Source organism: Oncorhynchus kisutch, linkage group LG4, assembly GCF_002021735.2.
Source record: "Oncorhynchus kisutch isolate 150728-3 linkage group LG4, Okis_V2, whole genome shotgun sequence".
Classification (NCBI taxonomy): domain Eukaryota; kingdom Metazoa; phylum Chordata; class Actinopteri; order Salmoniformes; family Salmonidae; genus Oncorhynchus; species Oncorhynchus kisutch.
In genome coordinates this window covers 57926963-57948334 of record NC_034177.2, presented here as the reverse complement: position 1 = coordinate 57948334, position 21372 = coordinate 57926963, and the positions used below count along the sequence as shown (strand labels likewise).

At 40.6% G+C, this 21372-nt stretch overlaps 1 protein-coding gene and 1 long non-coding RNA gene across 3 annotated transcripts in view; both read right to left on the bottom strand.

The window, feature by feature from the left end:
• The window catches only part of LOC109889729 (stromal cell-derived factor 1-like), a 28934-nt gene extending 7981 nt beyond the window's left edge, over positions 1 to 20953 (bottom strand). The window contains exons 1-3 of the mRNA XM_020481384.2: positions 20772 to 20953; positions 13603 to 13720; positions 12614 to 12697 (exon numbers count right to left, since the gene is read on the bottom strand). Of these exons, the coding sequence (XP_020336973.1) occupies positions 12614 to 12697; positions 13603 to 13720; positions 20772 to 20838 (269 nt within the window). The 5' untranslated portion in view covers positions 20839 to 20953. The remainder of the gene's footprint in view (positions 1 to 12613; positions 12698 to 13602; positions 13721 to 20771) is intronic.
• Positions 1572 to 10259, bottom strand: LOC109889730 (uncharacterized). 2 transcript variants are annotated; one of them, XR_002255319.2, is made up of 8 exons: positions 7717 to 10259; positions 7390 to 7447; positions 6708 to 6800; positions 6487 to 6548; positions 6216 to 6304; positions 4776 to 4839; positions 4509 to 4638; positions 1572 to 4282 (listed from the first exon to the last, which is right to left on the bottom strand). It is a non-coding gene; the product is annotated as an uncharacterized LOC109889730 (long non-coding RNA). The 2 variants fall into 2 exon arrangements; XR_002255318.2 differs by having other exon boundaries at positions 6717 to 6800.
• Positions 20954 to 21372: the final 419 nt, after the last annotated feature.

The following is a 21372-nucleotide window of genomic DNA, read 5'->3' as shown; positions in this document are numbered from 1 at the left end:
TTTCTAAATTGTTTTTATTATTATTATTATTAATAAATATATTTATTTAACTTCTGTATTTTTTATGATTATACAGATAACAGACAGAGCAGGTAGATGGCAGAACACACACGGATCCCCTACCAAATCAAATCAAATCAAACCCACCCCAACCCCCCCATGCTCAAGTTCTCAAAGAGGGTGTCGAGTAAGGTAGCATTACCAGCGGATTCCGAAGTGTATAATTGTGAGTAAATGTTATGAAAGCATGAATTTACCTCTAAATGATCAATACATTTGATACCCAGCTCGTCAGTTATCTCAGGTATGGTTTGATTTGAGGTTCTCTGACGCAGCTGGTGTGCTTGCAATTTCCGTGATTTCTCTCCATGTTCATCATTTTTGTGTCGATTTATTAATTCGATTTTCAGCTTTGTCGAGTTGAAAGAAGGTCAACCTCTGTCTGAAGTGTCAAATGTTGTTTTTCGTAAATCTACGGATGAATAGTGTGAATATGTCATATCCAAATTCCAAGATTTTATTTGTAGGTTCCCCTAGGCGTTGAACATTGCACTTCCTTAATCCTGCGCTGTACTAAATAATTTGGCCCCTTAGATAAGCCTTCGTTGATTCCCATACTGCCGTAGGAGACATTCTAGGGGTTTGATTAAGCTCGAGAAATAGCTCAACTGACATGATAGAAAAGCATATAAGGTTTCCACTGATAGCAGTAGTGATTTAAGCCATCAAGGGCGATAATTAGAATGTGTAGTTTCATAGTAAGAGGAGAAGGATCCGAAATGACTTGGTAATCACACTCCGTGATATGTGGTAGAAAAGTATTGTCTAGGAAAAAGTACTCTATACGTGAGAAGCTCTTATGAACTGGTGAGAAAAAATAATACTCCCTAGCTATGGGATTGCAGAAACCCCACGCATCAGATATGCCATATGTCTTAAGAAATAGCTGAATTGTGTTTACTGTGTTTGATGAAGATGATACCTTAGAAGAGCTACGATCCAGACTGGGCGACAGTACACACATCATATCACCACCAAGTATTCGGTGTTGTGTGTCCATATCTGTGAAGTATTCGGTGGTGTGTGTCCAATACATTTGTGAAGAATGAAATGTTATCCCAATTTGGTGCATAAATGTTAGCCAAGATACCAGGTGTATTATACAGTATTCCTACTAGAATAATGACACGGCCTGCTGAGTCTGACTCTACACTTGACATTTGGAACGGTATTTTTTTACTAATTAAAATGGCTGCTCCTCTAATTTTAGAATGAAAATTGGAATCATATGATTGACCGATCCACCCTCCTTTAAAACGGCAGTGGTGAAAAGATATCCACACCTAATGTGTTTGTGGTGGGGAACTTTAAACCTATCGAGTAGAGAGCCCCACTGAAATAGTGAAAGATTTAAAACAAGTTGCGCAAAAATAAATAAATAAGAAATACTTATTTACAACCCAAAACTAGGCTGTTTTAAAAGAAAGAATAAAACATTTTATAAATCACATCTTACAGCAATACCACTAAGTTAGCAGCAAATTCTTTAATGAAATTACGTGACCTAATAATAGAACTGTGCTTTATCTACCCTGGATACGAGTACCGTCGAGAAAAATAGAAACGAGCAGCTTCATGGTAATAAAATGAAACATTAAAACAAAAGAAAAATTTGCTCACCAGAACTAAGGCACTAACGTTGCCTGATAATAACAATATCAACTGACACCACTGGCAACACTATACAGTATCTACAAAAGAGAGACTGAGTCTGCAGAGGTAAACACATTCGTCCATTACCCTAATTGCCAAATAGGTGAACATTCAGCCATTTGCTTCATCTGACCATGGTAGAATGTTCTCCTTTACGACGGCCATAGCCTTCGATGCCAGTGTATGTTACACAGAGCCGGGTAGGAAAAGCCACACCATACCCGACGTCGGTCTGTCCACAGAGCAGACTCTTGACATCGTTGAAAGCAACACGTTCACAAGCAAAGCTGGGGGCATAGTCCAGGAAGATAGATTATGGGTGCTCAGTTGCATCGAAGTGGGACAAATTCTCTGACACGCCGACGAACATCATACAATGCTGATAGTAGTGCAGTTTAGCCACAATGAAGCAAGGTTTTCCGCCAGGCTTACTTGCTTGAGAGTCCCGATGTGAGCGGTCTACAAGGACGTCTTTATTCAATTTGAGGGCTTCCTTCAATAACTTTGAGACCGATGAAGTAGAACTTGAGCCCGGGTCCTCAGCTACCCCCATGATCCTGATATTGGATCTTTGCATATAACCTTGTAAATGTATGCATTGTTGCTTAAGGCTAGCCACATCAGTTTCGAGCTTCTTAGCCGTGGTTTGTACTGTAGTTGTATCGTCTGGGGACATGGGGACAAGTTTTTCCATGTCGGAGACAGTTTGTATCCAGTTCAGTACGAACCATTGCCGTATGCTTTGTGAGTTCATTCTTGACTGCTTGTAACTCCGACTTAATAAAAATGAAAGTCCTCATTGAGCGCCTCCTTGAGTTCCGAGTTGAGTGTAGATGAAATGTCCGCTCTGAGGGCAGCAAGAATCTCGGCCTTCGAATCCTTGGTGTACATTTTTTCGCAGAGCCGAGGAGCCGCTGCTCCCACTTGTTGAAGAACTCGAGCTCCTCGTCTTGGGACTAGTGTTTTCTCTTTTGTCAGTGACTCAGCTGAACTTAAACTTTTGCAGGTTATGCGCCATTTACACATTAAAAGTAAAATAAAAGTTGGGCAAAGTAACGCACGTCATTCAAAGGCTGCGTTTTCTAGTTCTTTAGCGGGTCAAAGCACAAAGAAACTATTAAATAAATAAAATTGGCCTACTCCATGGGTTTGTCACTAGCGCCCCCCCAAAACATACTTTTGACTTTACAATCTGTTTTACCATGTATGAATATTGAATGTGTTTCTATGGGCTAATGGCAGTAAGAACAAATTCATTGTTTTATCAAATAATCCCCCTACACAGGAGAGAACATAAAATACTATTACTAGAGAGGCTGAAAGCTTGAAGCTGATTGGGTTACATTTACTCAGCTCTCCTCCAATTTGAGGGCAGAGGAACACAGGAAACAGGAAATAGCAGGGTGGCTTAGGTCACAAGGATAGCTGAATAAGAGGGTAATGTCTGGAAAGTACCTGGAAAAAAACTATGAAATAAGATGGCAACAACCAGGCATGAACACCAATTATCCATTAATATTTTGTTTGTAGCTGCTAAGTACTGATATAAATAGTGATGAATTATCCTGGTTGTTATGTAGGAACATAAAGAACTATCAATAATAGAGGGTATACTTATTAAGAATGTACTTGGAACTTTCACTTATGCTTTATGTGGACCATCCTAAAAACGTTTAGGTCTTTGCTTGTAGCTGCCTTTTGTCTTGTTTCCGATTACTTTCCTATCATTATACAGTTATTTCAGCACTGTACTTAAGTACATATTATGTACCTTATTTGTTACTTCATGCGTAGGCGTAGTTTCACCATATTGTTTCAGTGTACCTATGGGGCCAAGACACTGTATTCTAAAGCAACGCTCTCTTCCCCTGTAAATTACTATTAGATTCCTTACTACTTTCATCAGTTTGTGTGCCTTACTGTTTCTTCCTGGATAGTTTCCCCATAGTATCAGTGTACCTGCGGGGCCTTGAGACTGTGTTCTAAAGCAATGCCCTGTTCCCGTTACCGTGTAAATTACTATGACCATTGTTTCAGTGTAGCTTACTTTCTGTACAGTTTCCCCATAGTTTCAGTGTACCTATGGGGTCTTGACACTGTATTCTAAAGCAATGCTCTGTTTCCCTGTTATTGTGTAAATTACTATTACTTTTTTATTTAAATGACTAGCAAATAGTTTCTACATAGCAGAAGAAACACCAATAATCTACCCTGATAGTATAGGGTGCACGTATTTATTTTGCTTTGTGTAGCATACAATAAGTCATCAGTCCTCATAGCAAGAAAATAGCATTACCATAGAACTAAATGTGGCAATTTTTTGAATGAAACCAACAACTTTTTTGTTGGCTGTCTATGGCACTCCAAGACTGCCAGACTGTGGTTGGCGTTTCGGGCAGCGTCCAGTTTGTCCTTGTAGTTCTTGTTGATGTGAGGCCTCAGCATTTTTCTCTACTGTGTGGTGGAAGGAGGCAGAGAAACTTGGTTTGCTAGACAGGTTGAATTTACCACTCTGGGTCCTATGCTGGGCCATAGACTTCACCAGGGCTTCTACGAAGTACCACGAGTACTGCAACAAATAGGGACGACACACTTTACACATGAACTTAAACACACACACTCACATAAGGAACAAAGGCAGCAGTGATTTACTGTAATCAAATCAAGTTGATCAAATCAAAATGTTATTGGTCACATACACATATTTAGCAGATGATATTGCGGGTGTAGCGAAATGCTTGTAATCTGCATAATCAAAAATAATACTAGAAAGAAAGTAAAACAGAGTTCTTTACGCAGTTTGTTGCTGGTGAGGAAGTAAGTGGAGGGGTTGAGGTTGGCTGTCATGGCTTTAGCCAGCTCCTCATGGACACTCTGAGGGTTAGGGACCCCACTGGCTGAGTTCGGCTCTGGCTTGAACACAAACTGGAGAGAGACACGAGGGGCAGAGAGAGCCACGGTCACTTAAAAGCTCTCAATGATAAATATGAGATCAGCACGAGTGATGAGGTGGTATATGTCTATAGGTGTACGGCTAGTTTAGTGTAGAGATTGTACTGTACCTTCACATAGGATCTGAGGTGATGTTCCAGTCCCTACTCGTGAGCTACAATATGAACCATCACTCTGGAAACAGAGGAAACAGCCAGTATTTATCTTAGCTTTCAACCTATTTAAAATATCAAGAAAGTGTACAGTATTATATAGAGCCATTATTGCATGGAACTCTCTTCCATCTCATATTGCTCAAGTGAACAGCAAATCTGGTTTATTAAAAAAAACAGATAAAGGAACACCTCACGGCACAGTGCCTCTCCCCTATTTAATCGAGATAGTGTGTGTATGTATTGATATGTAGGCTACGTGTGCTGTTTTTACATTTATGTGCTGTATTTCTATGATTGAGCTGTTTTTGTCTGTTAATGCTCTGTATATGTCATGTTTCATGTTTTGTGTGGACCCCAGGAAGAGTAGATGCTGCTTTCACAACAGCTAATGGGGATCCTAATACAATACCAAACATTTTTGTTGCTGTGTTATAATTGCCAATGCCACTGTGTGCAGAATGCTTAATGGCATTTGAATAAAGAAGAGATCCGGACACAATGTGGATACGGTAAATGTAGGTGTCGACACATAATGTGTTTGAAATTCCATGATCAGAACTACATGATCAGAATACAAAAACTGCATTAACTGTCAAGTCATGAAATGCTTTGAAAGGCTGGTCATGGCTGACACAACAGTGGTAGGCCTGATCACCGACAACGATGAGACAGCCTATAGGAAGGAAGTCAGAGAGCTTAACGTGGGGTGCAAGAACAACAACTGCTCCCTCAACATAATCAAGACAAAGGAGATGATTGTGGACTACAGGAAAAAGAGGACCAAGCACGCCCCCATTCTCATCGACGGGGCTGCAGTGGCGCAGGTTGAGAGCTTGAAGTTCCTTGGTGTCCACATCACCAACAAACTAACATAGTCCAAGCACACCAAGACAGTCGTGAAGACTCCAGCCACCCTAGTCATAGGCTGGTCACTCTGCTACCGCACGGGAAGCGGTCTAGGTCCAAGAGGCTTCTAAACAGCTTCTACCCCCAAGACATAAGACTCCTGAACATCTAATCAAATGGCTACCTGGACTATTTGCATTACCCTCCCTCTTTTACACCGCTGCTACTCTCTGTTGTTATCATCGATGCATACTCACTTTAATAACTCTACCTACATGTACATATTACCTCGACTAACCGGTACCCCCCCCGCACATTGACTCTGTACAGGTGCCCCGCTGTATAGTCTCGCTATTGTTATTTTACTGCTGCTCTTTAATTACTCTTTACTTTTATTTCTTCTTCTTATTATTATTATTACTTATTTTTTTACTGCATTGTTGGTTAGGGGCTTGTAAAGTAAACATTTCACCTGTTGTATTCGGCGCAATACAATTTGATTTGATTTGTCACAGACACACCCTTACTGATTTGGTGAGTAGTACAGACCTGTGTGTAGACACTCAGTAGGGACCAGGTGAGTTGACACCTAATAATGGCTTTCCTCCACCAACCCATTTAATCACTGGACCAGAATGCTGAAAAAAAAACATAGTATCTAAGGAACCCGGAAAACAGCTAAATCTTTATTGAGGCTGTGTAGATACCATTACTGGTCGGGGGCAATGGGTTACATGGATGACATTTAAATGTGAATCACTCAGAATTCTATTATATTCCCTTCCCTTCTCTGTCCCACCTTCCCCTCTCCTACCCTTACCTTGATGATGCCCTCGTGGATACTGAGATATCCAGGCGGCAGGTTGGAAGCACGATCTTAATCTGAGGGGGGGGGGGGGGGGGGTAATACACTGTTATAATATAAGAGATTCATATGTTTTAATAATAATCACTATGATTCTATTCGTGTGCAACACATTCTTCATACAGTAATGAAACAGTAAAGACCCAATCATTGAATACCGAGTGCTTTGTCCATACATAAAGTACCTCTTCATAGACCTTTGCTGGTGATGTAAGACTGCAGCGAAGGCCTGCCTGGTGAAGAGGTCCACCTGGTCACCTGTAGATAGACTGGAACCATGACAATGAGACGACAGGGTTAATATAGATACACTGGAACAGAGACAGAGAATGGGGTCGTGTTCATGTACATATAGAAAAGGGGACAGTGTTTGCAGAGAGCAGCCAAACCCTTCTCAGGCTACCTGACCTGTCTCAGCTGGGGCTTGTTACCCTGACTTGTTAACCCCTAATTTCATACTTCAAAACATATTCTTCATAACAATGCCTTACGTTAGGTAGCCTAATATAGCTTACAACCTGGTTTACCATTTATTCTTTAGATTATTTTGAACCATGGTCATAACATAGCCTGTGCGTCAATTGATCATTTGTACAGATCAAAGTCTTAACAGTATGATTACAATTAGCCTTTTATTTAACTTGTAACATTGCCTTTAACCCCAATGGTGGAACACGAGACAGAGGGAGGAAACTGACAAGAGGAAGTAAACAGAGACGGCATGCATGATCATTGACTAGAAAACAGCACATAAATCAAACAACGCACAACAAATGATTTGGCTAGCTAGCAAGTAAGCAGAGCACAGCTAAAAGCATTTCTTGCTTATTTTTATCAGATAATGTTCCAATTTCTTACCCTCACACCAGTCGGGAAAGAGTGTTTTGCCCTGCCAATACATTGTCCTCTTTCGTCCCTGAATGAAAACAGTTTGAAAAATATGATTTGTCATCAGCTGCCTAGCAAGATCACCAATTCAGGATTTTAAAACTGTGCATTCCTATATTATTGACACATTCCTGAATATACAATTAGTTGTTCATAGCGTAAAAATGACAAGATCACCTGGTAGCTAGCTTGGCAAGAGACCTGACTCTGCGTTATGTCCTAATGATTGAATTTACCCATCATATGAAAGATTAACATTTTAATGTAATTTGTTGAATAAATAAACATAATACTCACATTTCACAATGTTTATTCTTCTCAAAACATTTCTTCTTCTTCTATGGTATATGACGATCGCACAATTTAATGTGCATCCCACCGACTACCGTGCGGGATGGAAACAGGATTCCTAAAAATGGAACAAACTAGCAAACTCCAAAAATAAATAAATAAACTAAACTAAACTGTCCGTCTGCACACACTTGAAACATTGCCAAATCCTTTACAATTCTTACACTGCAATGGTTTGGGGATGAAAGCTCTTACAGTGTATCTTACAAAACTAAGCTTCACATACGTGGGCCGGCAGACCTTTTTCTTTTTCTCCATTCACCCTGCGGGTCTGACGGCGGGCACCAACCACACTACAAATTCTCTTCAGGTATTGAACCTGAACATCCGTCGTTACCCCTGACATGACTCCTTTGATGGGTGATCTACTCCGAAGTTTAAAACACAAAACTTCTATTGTCCGGATGTTATATATATATTTGACTTTTTACCCCTTTTTCTCCCCAATTTCGTGATATCCAATTGCTAGTGACAGTCTTGTCCCATCGCTGAAACTCCCGTACGGACTCGGGAGAGGCGAAGGTCGAGAGCCATGCGTCCTCCGAAACATAGCCCTGCCAAGCCACACTGCTTCTTGACACACTGCTCGCTTAACCCGGAAGCCAGTCGCACTCATGGGTCTCCCGGTCGCAGCTGGCTGCGGCACAGAACCAGGGTGTGTAGTGACGCCTCTAGCACTGCGATGCAGTGCTTTAGACCGCTGCGCCACTCAGGAGGCCCTGTCCAGATTATTTTAAGGCTCACTGCAATCTCTGTTCTTCATAAATACAATTCATCCAAATTAAACAATTCCAGATCACTCTGACAAACTCCACTTTTCCCAGTGCATTACTTCACCATTTTCGACAGCTCAAACGGGTCTCCCACATATGCACCCTTACTCAACAAAAGCATCCCAACAAGAAGCGATTCCTTATCATTCACACACGTATCACACACACTCCAATTTTAGAGTCCATTCAGAACATTCGTCTTCACCAACTTTATATGATTAAATATGAAACTATTTGTGAAAAGATTAAATGTAATTTTGGCGCGGGCTGAAAACGTTGAAATGGTTGCAATTTAAATATAGACCAGCGTGACCAACAGCGTGAGCTGAACGTTACGAAATGTTTAGAAACTCTCCACGCGAGTGAAGAAGATAAAGACTACATCGGAACATTCAGTCTGCAGCTGTTTAAGTACTGTTAGTCTAGTAAACTCGACCCAAAGACCACCGCGTGTGTATATCTGAAGGATCCAGTCTAACGAACACTCAGAGACAAAGAAAGCCTACTACAACTACAAAAGACATTGTTACCTCTGGTGGACAAACCAGAGACTTCTGTCGAACGACTCCCCATAGACGGACCGTGCGATGTCAACAGAGAGCAACGACAAAAACATACAAGCATTAATATATACATTGCAATTATTTTCAAATGAGCAGTCATTCATGTGAAATGTATTCACATTCCCATGAGCATATTTTTCCAACTCTCTGTCTCTCCCACTCTTTCTGTCCCCACCCCTTTCACGGTGTAACAAGCCATCATATCGAGTTAGTCCACTAGGGACTTTTCATTGCATTATGTTAGAAATCAATTCAACCTATACTGTTTGTGTATGTCTGTGTGATTATTTAGTTAGTAAATAAATAATTAAACCAATTTGTGCATCTCTGAATCATTATTTAGACTTGGGTTCCTGCAGATATCCAAGAATTTTACAATGTTAGAATGAGACTGATATGAGGAAATAATGATTAATGGATGACTGGTATGATAATGATATATTCTAATATATTCTTGAGTTAATTTGGGAAACAGTAACTCATAAAACAAACTTTTTCCATGGTGCCCCAAGTTACTAATGAGGTCATTGTTACATGATTAATTTAATAATGTATTAATTCAACACAGTTAATTGATTTGATAAAATAGCCATCAACACATTAATGGTAGTCATGTCATGACACTATCATGGTCCATACACACCAAGACAGTGAAGAGGGCACGATAATGCCTATTCCCCCTCAGGAGACTGAAAATGATTTGGCATGGGTCCTCAGATCCTCAAAACGCTCTACAGCTGCACCATCGAGAGCATCCTGACCGATTGCATGGTATGGCAACTGCTCGGCAGCAGAACACAAGGCGCTACAGAGGGTACATCACCGGGACCAAGCTTCCTGCCATCCAGGACCACTATACCAGGAGGTGTCAAAAGAAGTCCCTAAAAATTGTCAAAGACTCCAGCCACCCTAGTTATAGACTGTTCTCTCTGCCGCCGCATGGCAAGCACTACCGGAGCGCCAAGTCTAGCTCCAAAAGGTTCCTTAACAGCTTCTACCCCCAAACCATAAGACTGCTGAAAAATTAAACAAATGGTTTCCTGGACTATTAGCATTGACCTAGACATTTTATATTCTACTGCTACTCACTGTTTATTATCTATGCATTGTCAATTTTCCCCTACCTACAGTGCATTTGGAAAGTATTCATGTATTCAATGTAGACTTTTTCTACATTTTGTTACATTTCAGTCTGATTCTAAAATAGATATTTTTATTTTATTTCCCCCTCATCAATCTACACACAACACCCCATAATTAGAAAGTGAAAACAGGTTTTTCTAAATGTTGGAACAGAAATACCTTATTTACAAAGTATTCAGACCCTTTGCTATGAGACTCGAAATTGAGCCCAGGTGCATCCTGTTTCCACTGATCATCCTTGAGATGTTTCTACAACTTGAGTCCACCTGTGGTAAACTCAATTGATTGGGCATGATTTGGAAAGGCACACACCTGTCTATTTAAGGTCCCACAGTTGACAGTGCATGTCAGAGCAAAAACCAAGCCATGAGGACGAAGGACTTGTCAGTAGAGCGCCGAGATAAGATTGTGTCGAGATCTGGGGAAGGGTACCAAAAAATGTCTGCATCCTTGAAGGTCCCCAGGAACACAGAGGCCTCCATCAATCTTAAATGTAAGAAGTTTGGAACCACCAAGACTCTTCCTAGAGCTGGCCTGACTGAGCAATCGGGCGAGAAGGGCCTTGGTCAGGGAGTTGACCAAGAACCCAATGGTCACTCTGACAGAGCTCCAGAGTTCCTCTGTGGAGATGGGAGAACCTTCCAGAAGGACAACCATCTCTGCAGTACTCTGCCAATCTGGCTTTTATGGAAGTGTGGCCAGACGGAAGCCACTCCTCAGTAAAAGGAACATGAGAGCCCGCTTGGAGTTTGCCAAAAGGCACCTCAAGGACTCAGACCATGAGAAACAAGATTCTCTGGTCTGATGAAACCAATATTGAACTTTTTGGCCTGAATGGCAAGCATCACATCTGAAGGAAACCTGGCACCATCCCTATGGTAAAGCATGGTGGTGGCAGCATCATGCTGTGGGGATGTTTTTCAGCGGCAGGGACTGGGAGACTAATCAGGATCGAGGGAAAGATAAAAGGACCAAAGAACAGAGAGATCCTTGATGAAATCCTGCTCCAGATCTCCCAGGACCTCAGACTGGGGTGAAGGTTCACCTTCCAACAGGACAATGACCCTAAGCACACAGCCAAGACTACGCAGGAGTGGCTTCGGGACAAGTCTCTGAATGTCCTTGAGTGGCCCAGCCAGAGCCCGGACATGAACCCGACAGAACATCTCTGGAGAGACCTGAAAATACCTGTGCAGCGATGCTCCCCATCCAACCTGACAGAGCTTGAGAGACTCTGCAGAGAAGAACGGGAGAAACTGCCCAAATACAGGTTTGCCAAGCTTGTAGCGTCATACCCAAGAAGACTCGAGGTTATAATTGCAGCCAAAGGTGCTTCAACAAAGTACTGAGTAAAGGGTCTGAATACTTATTTAAATAAGTTATTTACAGTGTTTTTTTTATACATTTCTAAAAATCTGTCTAAAAATCTGTTTTGCTTTGTCATTATGGGCTATTGTGTGTAGACTCATGAGGGGAGAAAAAATATTTAATACATTTTAGAATAATAACAAAATAATAACAAAATGTGGAAAAAGCCAAGGGGTCTGAATACTTTCCGAATGCACTGTACATGTACATGTTGCCTCAATTACCTTGACTAGCCTGTACCCCCGCACATTGACTCGGTACCGGTACCCCCTGGATATATCCTCGTTATTGTTATTTGTTGTGTAACTTTGTTATTTTTTTCACTTTAGTTTATTTAGTTAATATTTTCTTAACTCTTATTTCTCTTAACTGGACGACATGTATGTTAACGACTTGTAAGTTATCATTTCACAGTAAGGTCTACACTTGTATTGTGCGCATGTGACAAATACAAATGGATTCATCACTCTTTATATCAAATATTTAGCAGCAACAAACTAACTTTTAATGAGTAATTACCACGTTCTTACCTGGTTGTTTCTGACTTACGTCGCTGTTGTTTCCTGGTACTTTCCGGACGTTAAACTCTTATTTCAGCACTGTATACTAAAGTGCTACCCATAAATGTTATGTTGCATCTGTGTTCAGGCTATCCTGAATATGCCCAGTCAATCTGATTTAGTTAAATAAAAATGTATCACTTTTTTTGTAGCGCTATCCAGGCTTATTCTTATCATTTAATTTCTGTACGTATAACCTTGACTTTCCCGTAAATCATGTAGCCTATGAATGTCACTGGCAGACGTGCATGAAATTATGCACACATGCAGATCAAGTTCAGATTTGGCCCTGAGCATGTACTACTTTACTACTGTACTGTATGTCCTGTTGAAGTGGAGAATAGAGAAAATGTCATTTTCTGAGGAGAATGATACCGTGTTTCTGTGTAGACATGAATGTGTTTTAGGTTGTAGATTCTCTTAAAGGGTCCCTTACTTGTTGAGGGCATTCTTCAGGTACTGCTGCAGCCACTTGGTCTCGGGGTTGATACACACCTCCTTGTGGTTCTTCAGCTTGGCACTGCAAAGAGAAAATAGAGGGATAAGATTAATTGAGAAAGAAGAAAGAATGAGATTGATAGCTTCTGGTGCCCTGTTCCATTCCAGCACACTGGAATAACTAATTAATCACGCACATACACACACACACACACAAATACACAAACACACACACACACACAGATCTCATAATGTTGAGCAGTATCAGACCCTATCAGTTAGGAGTAAGAGGAAAGACAGGCCAATTATTTAGAGCTGCTATTAATGTTTTCCTGTTGAAAACAAAACTGCATCCAATTCCCAACCCCCCACACACACTATTTTTCATGATACGCTTCCTATGGATGTGTCTAATTATGTGTGCATGGCTTACAGAATAGACAATGAGAAGGCTATCAGAAGTGTGTGTGTGTGTGTGTGTGTGTGCGCCCCTCAGGGGCTCCGTTCACTGGCCGTCAGCTCCATGGGATTGATGGTGTGGAATGTCCAAAAAAGAAGGAGAGACCTGTCACCACTTTTAAAGGTCCTGGGAGTGTGTGTGTGTGTGTGTGTGTGTGTGTGTGTGTGTGTGTGTGTGTGTGTGTGTGTGTGTGTGTGTGTGTGTGTGTGTGTGTGTGTGTGTGTGTGTGTGTGTGAGAGAGAGAGAGCGATTGAGTGTGTATGTGTGTGTGTGTGGAAGAGAGAGCGAGAGAGAGTGTGTGTGAGAGAGAGAGAAGACAGTGCGAGAGTGTGTGTGTGAGAGAGTGTGTGTGTGCATTTGTGTGTGTGTGCGTGTGTGTGTGTGTGCCTCAGGAGCTCCTTTCACTGGCTGTCAGCTCCATGAGATTGATGGTGTGAAATGTCCGACCAGAAGGAGAGACCTGTCACCCCTTTTAGTGCATGATCTTGCCTATAACCGGTGCATGTTTGTGTTGGCGAGGTACTCACATCACTTGGAAGGGGCAGTTGGGTGTGTGTAGGAACTTCAGTTCTCGGATGTTGCGCTGGGGGACGGTGTTAACTGTAGAACGACACCAGCACCTCTCCATCATACTGATAGGCTTAGCTGAAGAGGGGGTAGAACAGAGAACATGAATATAATATACAGTATCATTAAGAGACAAGTGGAGAACATGAAAACCCCACCTCATTTTGTCAGAAACCAGGAGAGAACACAAGGCCAAGTGAAAAATACTGTCAGAGAGGAGCAAGGCCCCCACTGTCAAGTAGAACAGGAACAACATTGACATTATCCTACACTGTAAGACTTTTCGGTAATTTCAACAGTAAAACACTGTAGAATGCACTGTAAAATACCTTAAATGTGTTTTACAGAATTGATGCTACACTGCATTTTACAGTGTTATACAATAAAACTAAAAGCAACGTACCGTATTATTTATTTATAGTAAATTGAATACAGTACCCTACAGTATTTATGGAGCTCCTAAAACCTTTTAACCACTACTGGCGGCACGGTATTGTTGTTTCTGGCTCATTAACATATTTTGAGATGTGCCTTGTAAGAGGCTCAATTTGTTGCACCTGTGAGTGCTGTACCAATTTAACTGATAAGTGGTAGTGCCCCCACAATTACATGTGTACAGGGGACAGATTGGAGTCTCAAACCTTTAATGGTTGAGTATTTGCCATGTCTTTGGTCTGTTTTGGCTTGTGCTCACTGCAAGTTTGGAAGCCTTTAAACTCAGCTACTGCACTGGTTAATCGTTGGGCATCATTTGAGTTTGGGCATCATAATCGTTGGGCATCATTTGAGACAGTTCATTATCATTTTTTTTACATTTTCAATTTGACTTTGTTTTCACCAATCTAACTGCATAATAACAATGGAAAGCGTTTATTAGAAAAGTACATCTCTATGTAGCCTAGGCCTATTCACAATACAGGTGATTGTATAATAAATAGGAGGGTGTGCATGCATGAACTTATTGAGCTTATTTTGGCTGATTTCATGGGGCTACAGATGACAAACAATGTTTTTCCTTTCCATTTGGGACTTATTTTATTGTAATGATCAACAACATTTGCATAGACGTAGAATATTTTTTTTAAGTCACGCCGTAAATGTGTTTTTTTCCCCTTTCTTTTTTTTTGGGGGGGAGGGGGGATTTCTACAAACCTGTTTTTGTTTTGTCATTATGGGCTATTGTAAACAATTTAATCCATTTTAGAAGAAGGCTGTAATGTAACAAAATGTGGAGGAAGTCAAGGGGTCTGAATAGTTTCCGAATGCACCTTATATATATGGTCAGTGCCAAATCAAATCAAATCAAATCAAATTTATTTGTCACATACACATGGTTAGCAGATGTTAATGCGAGTGTAGCGAAATGCTTGTGCTTCTAGTTCCAACAATGCAGTAATAACGAACAAGTAATCTAACTAACAATTCCAAAAAAACCTACTGTCTTATTCACAGTGCCAAAATGTACTGTGTGCAGGGATACTGGTGTAGTTGAGTTAGATATGTACAGCCTCAATTAGTTGGGGCATTAATTCTACAAGGTGTCGAAAGTGTTGAACAGGGATGCTGGCCCATGTTGACTCCAATGCATCCCACAGTTGTGTCAAGTTGGCTGGATGTCTTTTGAGTGGTGGACCATTCTTGATACACACAGGAAACTGTTGAGCGTGAAAAACCCAGCAGCGTTGCAGTTCTTGGCACATTCAAACTGGTACACCTGGCACCTACTACCATACCCCGTTCAAAGGCACTTAAATATTTTGTCTTGCCCATTTACACTCCGAATGGCACACATACACAAGCCATGTCTCAATTGTCTCAAGGCTTAAACATCCTTCTTTAACCTGTCTCTATGCTGATTGAAGTGGATTTAACAGGTGACATCAATAAGGGATCATTGCTTTCACCTGGATTCACTTGGTCAGTCTGTCTTGGAAAGAGAACGTGTTCCTAATGTTTAGTACATTCAGTGTATATATATTCTGGACTCTGACATTACTCGTTCTAAAATTTCTATATTTTTTTCATTCTTTTCTTTTTGGATTTGTGTGTATTGTTAGGTATTGCTGCACTGTTGGACTGAGGAATTTGCAGACGTTTACCGTCTCCACTCCTGTAGGCTGTCTCGCCATTGTTGGTAATCAGGCCTACCACTGTTGTGTCGTCTGCAAACTTGATGATTGAGTTGGAGACTCAAGCAGTCATGGGTGAACAAGGGTGTACAGGAGGGGCCTGAGCACGTGTTGCGGATCAGCGTAGAGAAGGTGTTGTTGCATACCTTCACCACCTGGGGTTGGCCCGTCAAGAAGTTCAGGACCCAGTTGCAAAGGGCGGGCTCAGACCCAGGGCCCCGAGCTTAGTGATGAGCTTGAAAGGCACTATGGAGAAGGTTAAGCTGTAGTTAATGAACAGCATTCTTGCATAGGTATTTCTCTTGTCCAGATGGTATAGGGCAGTGTGCAATGTGATGGTGATTGCGTCATCCGTGGATCTGTTGAGGCGGTATGCAGATTGTAGTGGGTCTAGGGTATTGTGTAAGGTGGAGGTGATATGAGCCTTATTAACTAGCCTCTCAAAGCACCTCTTGATGACATGATTTTAGTTCAATTACCTTCGCTATCTTGGGTACAGGAACAATGGTGGACACCTTGAAGCAAGTTGGGACAGCAGACTGGGATAGGGAGAGATAGAATATGACCGCAAACACTCCAGCCAGCTGGTCTGCACATGATCTGAGGACATGGCCAGGGATGTCGTCTGGGCCGGCAGCCTTGCGAGGGTTAACACGCTTAAATATCTTACTCAGGTTGGCCATGGAGAACGAGAGCTTGCAGGCCTCGTGCTCGCAGGCGGTGGCCTGCTTCGGCGGCACTGTGTTTTCCTCAAAATGGGCGAAGAAGGTGTTTAGCTTGTCTGGGAGCAAGGCGTCAGTGTCCGCAACGTTTAGAATCTGTTATTGTCTGGAATCCCTGCCACATACTTCTCGTGTCTGAGCTTAAGAATTGTGACTCCACTGTCTCTCTACTGACGTTTTGCCTGTTTGATTGCCTTACCGAGGGCATAGCTGGACTGTTTGTACTCATCCATATGTTCCCAGTCAACTTTTTGTGAGAATGTTGCTATCTATCCATGGTTTTCTGTTAGGATAAGTTACAATCATCACAGTGGGAACAACATCCTCTATGCACTTTCTAAATGAACACCGAGTCAGTGTATACGTACATTTTATTCTCAGATATGCGGTTTCCAGGTTGCATAAAGGTCAGTGTAGTTCCTTGAGAGATGTCATGGTGTCAGCATGAAACATACACCTCCACATTTTAAGGCAATCTCATTTCTGGTCGAAATGCTGGTGACTGATTGACTGATCTAATATCCCAAAGTTATAACAAAAAATTGGAATAATATTCGCTAGGGATATTAAATCCAACGTGGATCTAGGCACAACTGTCTTCACCGGCATAACGAATGAGACGCCAAAATATCCAAACACCTTTCTGTCCAGCACTTGGATTGTAATGCATCACATGCAATATCACAACAGCTGTTGGTCACTTGACTGACATTCAGCCTTCCTGGATCAGATAACGATGTGTGAAAATATCACGCCGTAACTAAATCACCTGGACACCAAATTCGCATCCAACAAGTATTACACTAATTATTGAAGAACCACGTTAAGAACAGTATTTATTTAGGTTTTAAGCATCAAGGTAAAGTGACTCTTTTGCGTTTAAGCATTCCATTTTGAAATCGCATTTATTAGGGTTGTTTTCCCCCCCATAACATAAGGAGACACGAAATGTTACTTAGTTACACTGCATTTCTGAGAGCGCTGTACAAAAAAAACCTCAGACAGCTAGATCTAGGATTCTTACAGGGTTCGAGTTATTGTAAAATATAACCATTAATGCTTAATATATGATATATCGACAACTGACACTTTTTATGCCACACGATTGTAAACAAATCCGTCAAGACACCAACCATAATAAAGGGTTAAACACAGGTTTTTAAATCAACTTGTTAATTTTTATGACTATAGCTTATATCTTAATGTAATTACATGAAAAAAATTGGCAGATTATTGGTGGTCCAGTGTAGGAAATCCTCAATGGAAACCATGTTTATAAATAGACCCACATGCACGCACTGCTGGAGTTGTCGTGCCCTTGTGGTGTTGCTTTAATTAAGCACAACGAGTAGACTATAAATGCTTTATAAATGCCTAGGCTACTTGTTATTGCTGCTCAATGGGACTATGGCACTAAAGATAAATTCAAAAGGGCCATTCATTTGAACAGTTTATTTGAAAATAAAATGATTTTCATATGCTATTTGAAAGTGAATGTGGAACTAGCCAATGAATCATCCAAATAAAGCATGTTTAACCGGAAGCACTCTTTCAATGATTTTAAACTAGATGTAATAAATAACATAAAATAGTTGACATTCTATTATTAATTGCACCACGTGATCAGGAAAAAAATAATTGTGCTAGGGCCACTAAAAAAATCAAATACATGCTAGGGTGTCTAATAAAAATGCATATTTTGACCAATTGGTAAATCATGTTAATTTTTTAGATAAAAGTTATAAAAGTTAGATAAAAGTAGATAAAAGTTCAGTTTTTGCAATTGCATTTATTATTGCATTTATTACGCACGAGCATGTTTGTCTGTGTGCGCCATCGCACGCATGTTCATTTTGTCCACATCAGACAGATCAGGACACGCAGGTTAAAATATCAAAACAAATTCTAAACCAACTATATTAATTTGGGGACAGGGCGAAAAGCATAAAACATGTATGGCAATTTAGCTAGCTAACTTGTTGTTGCTAGCTAATTTCTCCTGGGATATAAACATTGGGTTGTTATTTTACCTGAAATGCACAAGGTCCTCTACTCCAACAATTAATCCACAGATAAATGGGTAAACCGGGTTTGTTTCTAGTAATCTCTCCTCTTTCAGACTTCTTCTCCTCTGGACTTTATATGGCGGTTGGCAACCAACTTTAAAAGGTGCATTACCACAACTGACTGGAGTGTGGACCTCAGTTCATCTTTCAATTACCTATGTGGGTATATGCTCCTAAAAACCAATGAGGAGATGGCACATGGGTATATGCTCCTAAAAACCAATGAGGAGATGGCACATGGGTATATGCTCCTAAAAAACAATGAGGAGATGGGAGAGGCAGGACTTGAGGCACATCGAGCATCACAAATAGTTATATTTTAGCGCATATGGCCACGCTGACGTGCAGGAGCAGTGTGGGTGCAATGACTGAATAACATGTATGTACATTTATTTTTGCAATGCTCACGTTGGTCAGCATGTAATTTGTGGTAACAACAAGAGGCAACATGAGGCAAATGTATTCAATCATTTGAAGAAGAATAACCATCCCCTACATTAAGAAGATTGCATGGTATAAAAAAAAATGCCAGAGAGCAGCAAAGTCCCTCTGCCACGACCAACCACCTGCCTTAAACAAGCATTGATTGCAAATGCGTTTTCAAGTGTAAGGTAGGGAGAAACATCCGATAGACATTTAGAAATCACAGAGGTTAATACCTATCACATAGCCAAAGACATGGTCCTTATTACACAGTCTGCAAAGAGGGCGTCAAAAGAATGATAAACAAGCTGGACAGGAGATACAAGATTCCATCTTGCACATATTTCTCCCAAGTAGCTATCCCAACAATGTACAATAAAATTAAGGGTGGAGTTGAAACATGTCCCGTTAAATAACTGGACCAGATTCCAATGTTTTGGACAGAGGCTGCATCTTTAAATTGGTAGGCTCCGTGTTAAATGTTTTTAAGGCACTTTGACTTAAAATGTTAATTATAATGATTGAAATTACATAATTACACAATCATAAGCTTCCTATTGCATCTGCAGCCTATGGCTGCCTGAATAAATAATTCACTTAGGTTATTTAAGATCTCATAATGGTAAAATAGGAACTCATAATGTTATTCATTCATTAATGAACAACTGCTGCGCTTATAGCACTTTATATTTTGATGATCAAGTTAAAAATGTATGTTTGTTAGTATGTAAGTGTAATAATTATATATATTATCATATGTAGCCTATAACAATGTTAGAAATTATTTGTTTAATTTGGTTGTGTATTCAGTTAGCACAGCATGTATTCATTCATATGATCTCATTTTAGAAGTGATGTTCTCTACACCTGACACTTGTCTGAAGGAATTACAGCATTTTCACCCAAGTTTTTGAAAATCCCAGTTCATAATCGCAATTGCAATATCTGGCCCAAAAAAAATCGCAATTACATATTTGGTCCAAATCATGGAGCCCTAGCTGGAGGCTGTGCGAGAATAAAGGCTACTTGGCAGGCTTACTTTGCTTTTTTTCTAGAATCCGCAGGACATAAAACAATATAGAGGCAAGATAGATATCGATTTTGAGACATGACATGTAGTATTTTCATATTTTAGTATATGCATTTCATATTAATGCGAAATTCCTGTTCTTTTTTGAAGATCTCCCACAAAAACAAGCATATCTCTGTGAAATGTCAACGGAGCATTGAGCGTACAGCAAGCTTTTTATTTTCAAAGACTTATACATTTAGTTCAGCTCATGTCATGCCAATTTAGATTTTTTTGCGACACGTGAAACTTTGAAGACAACCACCACAATACGTAAGAAGTTGCTGTAATAAAGTTGCACGGTTGTAATAGGTTACGAAATCCGACTTTTTGGGATACACTGTTAATGCAATGTTAGAGAAAGACCACACTGAACTATTCAGAACACGAATAACCATATTTGTATATGTAAAATGTATTTTATAACATAAGGAACATTGCATCACCAAAGCGCGTTTGTGAACACCCCCATAACATGCATTATCGAATTCGATGTAGCTCAAGCATGGTGTTAACTAGGCAGACCGATTGAACAACGTATTATTATTATTATTATGAGTGACAAATTTTGCCGAAATCAGCAGCTGCACGTCTCACTGAAACAGCCGCAGAACATGGACACACACAGAACCGCCCTGCGGGGCTATAGAAAACCACACAATGCTTTATTTGAATAACGAATAACAGATATCATAGCTAAACTCGTCCAAAGTAGCCTACCTTGTGCGAAAGGAACGTATGTCGCCACAGCAAGCACAGACATAACCGCCAAGAGTTTCAAATCCATGATTTACGATAACGATACCGGTAATCCGTTCAGTGTAGAGTCCAGAGGAACACTGTGACAGTGGGCGAGTGTGTCGGATTGTTGCATTTATGTATGGTGCAATGGGGACAACGGGAAAGTGGGAGTGTCTGACGATGAACAAATTAAGTGGAAATGAATGTGGATTTGATATATGACCCCCTGAAAACCGAGTTTCCTCTAGATCTCTGGATCTAAATCAAAGTGGTACGGAAATCTGGGCAAACTTCCTCTGCCTTAACCTCAGGCTGCTGGCATGATGGCAAATTCTGTATCTTTGACTTTGGGAACTGGAATTGATAGTGTTTAGTGGGACAGTGCATTTATTAAGCCTAGTGGGATACGGAGAATAAAAAAAGTTACTCATAAATTAGCTATGCATTCTGCTCTGACTTTTATATGGTCGCTGCGTTCAGAGCAATGGCAGGATTCATTTGTACACGTTTATATTTGGTCACGGTGTGTTAACTTCTCCCAGAGGCCTACATCACCCCAATTTAACTAACATACAAAACA